Source organism: Triticum urartu, chromosome 7 (assembly GCF_003073215.2).
Source record: "Triticum urartu cultivar G1812 chromosome 7, Tu2.1, whole genome shotgun sequence".
Classification (NCBI taxonomy): domain Eukaryota; kingdom Viridiplantae; phylum Streptophyta; class Magnoliopsida; order Poales; family Poaceae; genus Triticum; species Triticum urartu.
Window position 1 is genome coordinate 6717634 of NC_053028.1, and position 11794 is coordinate 6729427.

An 11794-nucleotide genomic window follows, 5' to 3' on the forward strand; every position below is an offset into this window, starting at 1 on the left:
GCGTCATCGAGCTGAACGTGTGCCAAGAACTCAGAGGTGCCGGAGTAACGGTGCTTGGATCGGTTGGACCGGGAAGACGTACGACTACTTCCTCTACGTTGCGTCAACGCTTCCGCTTCGGTCTATGAGGGTACGTAGACAACACTCTCCCCTCTCGTGCTATGCATCACCATGATCTTGCGTGTGCGTAGGAATTTTTTTGAAATTACTATGTTCCCCAACAGTTGCATCCGAGCCTAGGTTTTATGCGTTGATGTTGTGCACGAGTAGAACACAAGTGAGTTGTGGGCGATATAAGTCATACTGCTTACCAACATGTCATACTTTGGTTCAGCGGTATTGTTGGATGAAGCGGCCCGGACCGACATTACGCGTACGCTTACGCGAGACTGGTTCTACCGTCGTGCTTTGCACACAGGTGGCTGGCGGGTGTCAGTTTCTCCAACTTTAGTTGAACCGAGTGTGGCTACGCCTGGTCCTTGTGAAGGTTAAAACAACACCAACTTGACAAACTATCGTTGTGGTTTTGATGCGTAGGTAAGATTGGTTCTTGCTTAAGCCCGTAGCAGCCACGTAAAACTTGCAACAACAAAATAGAGGACGTCTAACTTGTTTTTGCAGGGCATGTTGTGATGTGATATGGTCAAGACATGATGAGATATAAGTTGTTGTATGAGATGATCATGTTTTGTTGAAGTTATCAGCAACTGGCAAAATCTTTATGGTTGTCTCTCTATTGCATAAGATGCAAGCGTCCAATAATTGCTTTACTTTATCGCTATGCGATAGCAATAGTTGCAAGAGCAATTGTTGGCGAGACGACCACGTGACGACACATTGATATAGATCAAGATGATGGAGATCATGGTGTCATGCCGGTGACGATATAGATCATGACAGTACTTTGGAGATGGAGATCAAAGAAGCAAGATGATGATGGCCATATCATGTCACATATTTTGATTGCATATGATGTTTATCTTTTATACATCTTATTTTTGCTTAGTTTGACGGTAGCATTTTAAGATGATCTCTCACTAATTATCAAGAAGTGTTCTCCCTGAGTATGCACCGTTGCGAAAGTTCTTCGTGCTGAGACACCACGTGATGATCGGGTGTGATAGGCTCTACGTTCAAATACAACGGGTGCAAAACAGTTGCACACGCGGAATACTCAGGTTATACTTGACGAGCCAAGCATATACAGATATGGCCTCGGAACACGGAGACCGAAAGGTCGAGCGTGAATCATATAGTAGATATGATCAACATAGTGATGTTCACCAATGAAACTGCTCCATCTCACGTGATGATCGGACATGGTTTAGTTGATTTGGATCACGTGATCACTTAGAGGATTAGAGGGATGTCTATCTAAGTGGGAGTTCTTAAGTAATATGATTAATTGAACTTAAATTTGTCATGAACTTAGTCCTGGTAGTATTTTGTAAATTATGTTGTAGATCAATAGCTCGCGTTGTTGTTTCCCTGTGTTTATTTTGATATGTTCCTAGAGAAAATTGTGTTGAAATATGTTAGTAGCAATGATGCGGATTGGATCCGTGATCTGAGGTTTATCCTCATTGCTGCACAGAAGAATTATGTCCTTGATGCACCGCTAGGTGACAAACCTATTGCAGGAGCAGATGCAGACGTTATGAACGTTTGGCTAGCTCAATATGATGACTACTTGATAGTTTAGTGCACCATGCTTAATGGCTTAGAATCGGGACTTCAAAGAAATTTTGAACGTCATGGACCATATGAGATGTTCCAGGAGTTGAAGTTAATATTTCAAGAAAATACCCGAGTTGAGAGATATGAAGTCTCCAACAAGTTCTATAGCTAAAAGATGGAGGAGAATCCCTCAACTAGTGAGCATGTGCTCAGATTGTTTGGGTACTACAATCGCTTGAATCAAGTGGGAGTTAATCTTCCAGATAAGATAGTGATTGACAGAATTCTCTAGTCACCATCACCAAGTTAGTAGAACTTCATGATGAACTATAATATGCAAGGGATAACGGAAACAACTCCCAAGCTCTTCGTGATGCTGAAATCAACGAAGGTAGAAATCAAGAAAAACATCAAGTGTTGATGGTTGACAAGACCACTAGTTTCAAGAAAAAGGGCAAAGGGAAGAATGGGAACTTCAAGAAGAACGGCAAGCAAGTTGCTGCTCAAGTGAAGAAGCCCAAGTCTGATCCTAAGCCTGAGACTAAGTGCTTCTACTGCAAAGGGACTGGTCACTGGAAGTGGAACTGCCCCAAGTATTTGGCGCATAAGAAGGATGGCAAGGTAAACAAAGGTATATTGGATATACATGTTATTGATGTTAACTTTACTAGTGTTTATAGCAACTGAAGGAAATATGCCCTAGAGGCAATAATAAAGTTATTATTTATTTCCTTATATCATGATAAAAGTTTATTATTCATGCTAGAATTGTATTAACCAGAAACATAATACATGTGTGAATACATAGACAAACAGAGTGTCACTAGTATGCCTCTACTTGACTAGCTCGTTAATCAAAGATGGTTATGTTTCCTAACCATGGACAAAGAGTTGTCATTTGATTAAACGGGATCACATCATTAGTTGAATGATCTGATTGACATGACCCATTCCATTAACTTAGCACCCGATCGTTTAGTATGTTGCTATTGCTTTCTTCATGACTTATACATGTTCCTATGACTATGAGATTATGTAAATCCCGTGTGCCGGAGGAACTCTTTGTGTGCTACCAAACGTCACAACGTAACTGGGTGATTATAAAGGTGCTCTACAGGTGTCTCCAAAGGTACATGTTGGGTTGACATATTTCGAGATTAGGATTTGTCACTCCGATCGTCGGAGAGGTATCTCTGGGCCCTCTCGGTAATGCACATCACTTAAGCCTTGCAAGCAATGCAACTAATGAGTTAGTTGCAAGATGATGTATTACGGAACGAGTAAAGAGACTTGCCGGTAACGAGATTGAAGTAGGTATTGGATACCGACGATCGAATCTCGGGCAAGTAGCATACCGATGACAAAGGGAACAACGTATGTTGTTATGCGGTCTGACCGATAAAGATCTTCGTAGAATATGTAGGAACCAATATGGGCATCCAGGTCCCGCTATTGGTTATTGACCGGAAACATGTCTCGGTCATGTCTACATTGTTCTCGAACCCGTAGGGTCCGCACGCTTAAGGTTTCGATGACAGTTATATTATGAGTTTATACGTTTTGATGTACCGAAGGTTGTTCGGTGTCCCGGATGTGATCTCGGACATGACGAGGAGTCTCGAAATGCTTGAGACATAAAGATTGATATATTGGAAGCCTATGTTTGGATATCGGAAGTGTTCCGGGTGAAATCGGGATTTTACCGGAGTACCGGGAGGTTACCGGAACCCCCCGGGAGCTATATGGGCCTTAGTGGGCCTTAGTAGAAAAGAGAAGAGGTAGCCTGAGATGGGCCGCGCGCCCCTCCCCTCCCTTGGTCCGAATAGGACAAGGAGAGGGGGTCGGCCCCCTTTCTCTTTTCCCCCCTCCACGAATCCTATTCCAACTAGGATTGGGGGGGGGGGATCCTACTCCCGGAGGGAGAAGGACTCCTCCTGGCGCGCCACCTCTAGGCCGGCCGCACCCCCCCCCTTGAGACTTTATATACGGAGGCAGGGGCACCCCAGAAACACACAAGTTGATCCACGTGATCATATTCTTAGCCGTGTGCGGCGCTCCCTGCCACCATAGTCCTCGATAATATTGTAGTGGTGCTTAGGCAAAGCCCCGCGACACTAGTACATCAAGATCGTCACCACGCCGTCGTGCTGACGGAACTCTTCCCCGACACTTTGCTGGATCGGAGTCCGGGGATCGTCATCGAGTTGAACGTGTGCTAAAACTCGAAGGTGCCGTAGTTTCGGTGCTTGATCGGTCGGGCCGTGGAGACGTACGACTACATCAACCAAACGCTTCTGTTGTCGATCTACAAGGGTACGTAGATCACACTCTTCCCTCTCGTTGCTATGCATCACCATGATCTTGCGTGTGCGTAGGAATTTTTTTGAAATTACTACGTTCCCCAACAGCAACCCCTCAGCATTTGATACTGGTTCAGTTGCTAAGAGTAGTAGCTCAAAACGGGAGTTGCAGAATAAACAGAAACTAGTAAAGGGTGAGGTGACGATGTGTGTTGGATGTAGTTCCAAGATTGATATGATCATCATCGCACACTCCCTATACTTTTGGGATTAGTGTTGAAACTAAATAAGTATTATTTGGTGTTTGCGTTGAGCATGAATATGATTTGATCATGTTTATTGCAATATGGTTATTCATTAAAGTCAGAGAATAATTGTTGTTCTGTTTACATGAATAAAACCTTCGATGGTCATACACCCAATGAAAATAGTTCGTTGGATCTTGATCATAGTGTTACACATATTCATAATATTGAAACCAAAAGATGCAAAGTTAATAATGATAGTGCAACTTATTTGTGGCACTGCCGTTTAGGTCATATCGGTGTAAAGCGCATGAAGAAACTCCATACTGATGGACTTTTGGAACCACTTGATTATGAATCACTTGGTACTTGTGAACCATGCCTCATGGGCAAGATGACTAAGACTCTGTTCTCCGGAACAATGGAGCGAGCAACAGATTTGTTGGAAATCATACATACCAATGTATGTGGTTCGATGAATATTAAGACTTGCAGCAGGTATCATTATTTTCTGACCTTCACAGATAATTTGAGCAGATATGGGGATATCTACTTGATGAAACATAAGTCTGAAACATTTGAACAGTTCAAAGAATTTCAGAGTGAAGTGGAAAATCATCGTGACAAGAAAATAAAAGTTTCTACGATATGATTGCAGAGGTAAAATATCTGAGTTACGAGTTTGGCCTTCAATTAAAACAATGTGAAATAGTTTCACTACTCACGCCACCTGGAACACCATAGTGTAATGGTGTGTCCGAACGTCATAACCGTACTTTATTAGATATAGTGCGATCTATGATGTCTCTTACCGATCTACCACTATCGTTTTGGGGTTATGCATTAGAGACAGATGCATTCATGTTAAATAGGGCACCATCTAAATCCGTTGAGACGACACCGTGTGAACTATGGTTTGGCAAGAAACCTAAGCTGTCATTTCTTAAAGTTTGGAGTTGCGATGCTTATGTGAAAAAGTTTCATCTCGATAAGCTCAAACTCAAATCGAAGAAATATGTCTTCATAGGATACCCAAAGGAGACAGTTGGGTACACCTTCTATCACAGATCCGAAGGCAAGACATTCGTTGCTAAGAATGGATCCTTTCTAGAGAAGGAGTTTCTCTCGAAAGAAGTGAGTGGGAGGAAAGTAGAAAACTTGATAAGGTAATTGTACCTTCTCCCTTATTGGAAAATAGTTCATCACAGAAATCTGTTCCTGTGACTACTACACCAATTAATAAAGAAGCTAATGATGATGATCATGTAACTTCAGATCAAGTAAACATCTGTAATACAGTACTAACAATAAACTTTTATGAAAGGAAAAGGTGGCAGATAGATAGGACCCACTGGTCCGCGATGCTGACATGGACCCTCTATCTGACACGTCAACCCCACACCCTAATCCCATCCCTCTCGACGCTGCATTCCCCTCCCCTTCTCCTCTCCTCTCCACCATCCCATCGGCGTCGATCCGGCCGGAGACGTTAGATCTGTCGGCGATGGGGTCGCCGCGAAGGCCGCCGGGTCTGGATCCGGACGAGATGAAGCTCTTGTTGCGCAGGCGACTTGGGACGGCTGGCCGTGCCCGAGTGGGAGGCCCACCGTCGGTCTGCCGGTACGCCCGACAAGGCATGGTCGGGTTCCTCACCGCTTCGAGCTCCCGTGCACTGCATCGCCTCGCCCGTATTTCAGCTTCTCTTCTCCAACTCCGACCGCCGCCGCCGCCGCTCAAATTCCTTTGGTGCATACGCTCCTCTCCTCTACCTCTACGTTTCCCCTCAACTAATTTGATGCCTCCTCTTCTCTCTTTTTCTCTCTCAGTGGTAAGCAACACTCCATGAATTTAGTTCTGCAGCTCGGTTCTGACTTCTGAATGTTCTCATCTGATTTGCACTAGTAGCTGAATCCTGGTATCAGCAGACGTTATAGTAGTAGGTTATAGTATCTGCAGGCTACCGCCAATTTCAGATCATCATTTCAGTAGTTTGATCCTTACATGTTCTATGTATGGGAACCGTGGTATTTCCTGTCAACATTTTGCTGTCAAACTAATTACAAACATGCATCTCTCTTTAGTAATTATATGTGTATACATCTTTGGAGAAGGAGACAATAATACTAAGTACGAATATGTGATATGTTTGCAGGCTGATACATTCTTGACACGAACCTCTTCACGCACTACCCGGCCGCTAAGACAATGCAGCTCTGGAGCCGTCCTGCCAAGACACTGCCTATTGCGCTCAATGGACAGGCCATAGTCAACAGCCTTACTGAAAATAATAAGAAAATGGTGTGGGTTAGCAGAATGGTAAGGGATGACGAACTCCACATAATACAGGTTCAAGCCATTGCTGGCATCAGTCTCCCAACTACGCTGGTCGTCAAGAAGTTCCAGAATGAAAACCTAGCACTACAAGTGGATGACAATGTCAAGTACCACTACATTTCAGAGATGTTCCTGTTAGCCAGCAATTCTCACGACAACATCATCAAAGTTGTAGACCTCATCCAGTGGGAAGACGCCATCATGCTTGTCTATGAGTATCCGGTGAATGGCAGCCTTCAATCCTGGCTGCACCAACCCATGGATGCTGGTCGGCCGCTGAGCTGGCCAGTGAGGAGGCTCATTGCCATCGGCGTGGCCAAAGGACTCTGCCACATGCACCACAGATGCAAAAGACCGATTATCCACAACAACATCAACTCGAACAACATCTTGCTTGATCAGAATTTCAAGCCTGTAATAGCCAGTTTTGACGCTGCACAGATGAATATGGCCGGGCTCGACCAACCGTTGCCAATGGTTGGCCTGCCTCTTGGTAACTTTGGGTACGCAGCTCCGGGTATGTTAGGCGATCGATTCACGCAATGGAATTCTGTCTTAACTTTTCTTCATTACAGGGAATTCTGTCTACACTATCTTGGTCTTTTAACTAGTACTCCCTCCGTCCCAAAATTCTTGTCTTAGATTTGTCTAAATACGAATGTATCAAGTCACGTTTTAGTATTAGGTACATCCATATCTAGACAAATTTAAGACAAGAATTTTGAGACGGAGGGAGTACTAATAAATGATTAACTGCAGAATATGGGGTGGCAGCAAGCGAGCTGACGGAGAAGGTTGACACTTACAGCTTTGGGGTGCTCATGCTGGAGCTTGTCACGGGGCGGATGGCCAATGAAGCTGGAGCCGATGGTCATTTGGCGACCTGGGCGTGGAAGAACTTCACTAAGCTGATGGCAAACCAACAGGAAATGTTCCAGAGTGCCGTGGACAGGGACATCCCAGATCAAGCGCGGTACATGAAGGAGATGGCAACTGTGTTCATGCTGGGCGTGGATTGCACCGTTGGGAATCCGCAGCAAAGGCCGTCCATGCGGATGGCTCTCAAACGACTGCGCCGCGGCTGTGGCCGTGGCCCATTCCGTGGCCTCCTCACCTGCTATCTGCTGTGATGCTTGTTGTCTTTTCTAGACATCACGAATGAATGGTCCATATGATGACTTGGTTGAATTAATTGGTAGATACATCTCAAGTACAAGTAGTGATGTGGAGTGGACTGTGCTGTCTTTTTCTGAGAACATTTTGCTGTCCTCTTGTGTTCACCTCTGCAATATTCTGCTGCTTGTTTTCCTTGTCGGTGTGCAAACACCTACTTGTGAGGAATTGAGCAACTAGTTTCTGACATAACATTATCCTGGTTATTGTTATTTGTTACATTCTGCAGGGTCACGTTTTATATTTATGTTCCTTCTCCTGACTGAAGCAGCATTGAACTACTCCCTCCGTTCGGAATTACTTGTCTTGGAAATGGATGTATTTAGAACTAAAATACGTCTAGATACATCCATTTCTGCGACAAGTAATTCCGAACGGAGGGAGTACTAGACAGGTCTTGAACATGTACCATGTTTGTGTTTAGCTAGAAGAATATGCAGTAAAAGTCTGCACTATTTTTAGCTAGGTTCATTCTTTTTCGTTGTCCCTTCTTTGTTGTTTTCATACCCCTATTATTCGTAGTTTTCCTCGACTATTTGTTCCTGACACTCATATTGCTTTCTAATCAGGGTGAACCTGCCATGCATACCCGTCTGAATTCTTAATAACTAATTATTTATTTGATTGAATTAAAGCAAGCACGAAACAAGATCTTCACATTTAATGGGATCTGGGTTTTTTTAATGGGAGGGAGAAAATCCAGCGGGAAGGGGTGGTGGGAGGTGAGATGAATATAAAACAGACGAAAAATAGCCAGACGGAAATAAACTTATTGCATTACTTACGTACTGTACGTGCATGGCATTACGAACGCTATTGCATCTCCGGTTTTAAGTAACTGAATTCAAATGCAAACAGTTTCAGTTTCACCATCACACAAGCAGTGCAGGATTCATCGTCTCTGCTGCTGCTGCCCCCCTTCTCATACAGCAAGAACAGCACAACACATCAACCTCACTGCTTTCTGAAATATTACACTTTTCTTTTGGAAATTTCATGGACAACGTGTAATCTGAAACCAATAGAGCCAGATTAAATACACACATCAAGACGACACACAGTCTCCCAATTCAGCTTCCAGCACACACGCGACGACATAATCCAGTCAGAAAACAAGCACATTCCCATGCTGGACAAAAGAGTAACAGTGTCAGGCACCCTGCGTGCCTTACCAAGAGGGCGTGTTCCACACAAAGTTGCATAAAATCCATCAGCTTCAGCGGCGGACTCTTGCCATATACCTGAGGAGAACACTGGCCACTACTACTTGAGACCATAAATCATCAGGCAATAATACATTGGGGAAAAAGAAGTATTATTCCTACAAATCGATCACATAAGAATGATGCATTTGATCCCCAACTTTGCATAAGGTGATATTGTACTTTGAAGAAACTGAACATAGTTGACACTTCACATTTTGAAAACTTAACATGAACTGCTTGTCAATATAGAGCAAAACACAAACAGCTCCCCTGAGATGTATCTAGTCAAGTAAGCCACCATAGAAGTTAGGTGGGGAACATAGTTAAAAAATATAGCTAAGCACTTAAAAGCCTATTTTTATCGGTGCATGCAACAAAGAACAGCAAAGGTCGAAAAAACAGATCCTCGGAAATTAAGTAATTGTGCAGCAAAAAATAATAGTAGCAGCAGTTTTCCATAGAAAGTTTGCAGCAGATGAAAACCCAATCGTCCATGAAATCCATTAGCTCCAGAACCGTACCAATAGTTGCAAGAGAAGCATCTAAAGGTTTCTATGGCAATAACAATTACTTAAGATACAAGGTTTCTAGATAATATTTTGCATCAACAAAACAGTAACCGATAACTGTTAGCTCGTACCCACAAATTTCCATTCAATTTCCTCATATGACAAACAACTGCAGGCTTCAGTGAGAAGCTTCAACTTCATGCCCTGTGCTCCCATCATCACCAACCAAAGAAGGAGGTCAAGGCATATTATACAGATGGGCACAGCCATCAAATTTCAAATTCCTCATCACAGAGGGGTGAAATGGTTGTGGCGTTGGAGGTGCTTGTGGTGGTTGTTGTTGTGGTTGTGGTGGTAGTGGTAGTGGTGCCATGGGCGGCGGAGGAGCATGTGGTGGTGGTGATTGTTGTGATGGCTCCGTTGCCGGCGGTAGTGGTGGTAGTGGTCGTGGACGGGATCAAGGGATGCTCCGCTAGTGGTGCAACCATTGCTGCGAGCAGTTCACTGCCCATTGCTTGAGACTCGAGGTGATGGAGTGATGGAGATTCTAGGTCCCTGGTTGGCTAGCTTTGCTGAAGATAGTACTAGTTGTTTAGGAGCACAACGTTCTCTGTTTGCGGCCAGCTGAATAGAACAAATGCACGCCCCCAGTTAGTTGATAAAACTAGTTGTTCAAAGTAACAGAACTTGGAATGCAAAATTAATGAGAAAATAAATAGCAGCAGTTACAAAAAGCATATACCTCCCCTGCTCTGCTCTGCACTATACCTCCTCCAAACTTACCATACACTGCCAAAGAAAGAAAATGTAACTTGCTCAATACCTCCTCCAAACTTACCATACACATCAGAAATTCCAACCATGTAAAAAAAGTGGCCGCTTTTATGGGAGTGGAGAGTGGACTATCCATAGCTTATCCATATACATAAAAAAAAGGTCTGCAGGTGTTGCAGGAGCAGTGAGATCTAGCAATCAGGTGGACTATTTTTCTTGGATGTCTAAGTTTGTTCTTCCATCTAGCTTCAGGAGTAGGCTGCTAAGACCTGCCATATACATATATTCGTTTCGACGAATTATCTGCAGCTTCAAGCTGCGGGACCTGCAGAGTTTCCCCTAGAGCCGCATGATGGGCAATGAGAGCCGCGACGACGCCTTCAAGAAGGGAACGATCTCCGCCGCCGCCGGTCCGTCCGAAGATAGAACAGGTTTTCACCTCGGCCAGCACTCACAACCACCGAACGCCACACCCCGGCAACCACGCCGCCCACACGGCCATGATGGCCGGGCAGCACCAAGGCACGGGCTTTGCCCAAGAGCACCGCGCAACCACCACCAGGGCCGCCGCCCCGGCATCCAAGACCTTGACATCACCTTACCCGAGAACCGCCGCAACCCCAACGAGAGAGACGAGCGGAAAGGTCCCACCTTTCGCACCCCTGGGCGACACCCAGCGTCGAGACCCGATAGGTCGGCCAGAACTGGCATCCATAGGCCCGTCCTGCTGCCTCGTGCGCGAGACGAGCTTGGTCCTGCAGCACCGAGAAGGGGACGAGGTCAGTCCTGCCGCACCGTGCGCGAGACGAGCTCAGTCCAGCTGCATCGTGTGCGAGACGAGCTCTATCCTGCAGCACTGGGCGCGAGACGAGCGGTAGACCGCAGCTAGGAGAGGACCAACCCTATGATAGGAGTAACGCCCGGGCGATGAGGAGATGGGGCCAAGGCCGAGACGGCCCGAACACAGACGAGCCTGAAGGAAATATGCCCTAGAGGCAATAATGAAGTTATTATTTATTTCCTTATTTCATGATAAATGTTTATTATTCATGCTAGAATTGTATTAACCGGAAACATAATACATGTGTGAATACATAGACAAACAGAGTGTCACTAGTATGCCTCTACTTGACTAGCTCGTTAATCAAAGATGGTTGTGTTTCCTAACCATGGACAAAGAGTTGTTATTTGATTAACGGGATCACATCATTAGATGAATGATCTGATTGACATGACCCATTCCATTAGCTTAGCACCCGATCGTTTAATATGTTGCTATTGCTTTCTTCATGACTTATACATGTTCCTATGACTATGAGATTATGCAACTCCCGTTTGCTGGAGGAACACTTTGTGTGCTACCAAACGTCACAACGTAACTGGGTGATTATAAAGGAGCTCTACAGATGTCTCCAAAGGTACTTGTTGGGTTGGCGTATTTCGAGATTAGGACTTGTCACTCCGATTGTCGGAGAGGTATCTCTGGGCCCTCTCGGTAATGCACATCACATAAGCCTTGCAAGCATTGCAAGTAATGAGTTAGTTGCGAGATGATGTATTACGAAACGAGTAAAGAT

General features: G+C 44.7%; 1 protein-coding gene across 4 annotated transcripts; it reads left to right on the plus strand.

The window, feature by feature from the left end:
* Positions 1 to 5623: 5623 nt before the first annotated feature.
* On the plus strand, positions 5624 to 7981 carry LOC125521861 (MDIS1-interacting receptor like kinase 1-like). Of its 4 annotated transcripts, XM_048686921.1 has the most exons (4): positions 5624 to 6138; positions 6223 to 6246; positions 6375 to 7073; positions 7316 to 7981. In XM_048686921.1, exons 3-4 carry the CDS (start codon positions 6428 to 6430, stop codon positions 7684 to 7686), a joined length of 1017 nt encoding a protein of 338 aa, XP_048542878.1. In that variant the 5' UTR covers positions 5624 to 6138; positions 6223 to 6246; positions 6375 to 6427; the 3' UTR covers positions 7687 to 7981. The 4 variants fall into 4 exon arrangements, with proteins under 4 accessions (XP_048542878.1, XP_048542879.1, XP_048542880.1 ...); XM_048686922.1 differs by lacking the exon at positions 6223 to 6246 and having other exon boundaries at positions 5624 to 6050; XM_048686923.1 differs by lacking the exon at positions 6223 to 6246 and having other exon boundaries at positions 5624 to 5968.
* Positions 7982 to 11794: the final 3813 nt, after the last annotated feature.

Coding starts and splice junctions, on each gene's coding strand:
- LOC125521861 (XM_048686920.1), top strand. CDS start 6,428: ATGCAGCTCTGGAGCCGTCCTGCCAAGACACTGCCTATTGCGCTCAAT. Junction 7,074..7,315: donor CTTTGGGTACGCAGCTCCGG/GTATGTTAGGCG, acceptor GATTAACTGCAG/AATATGGGGTGGCAGCAAGC.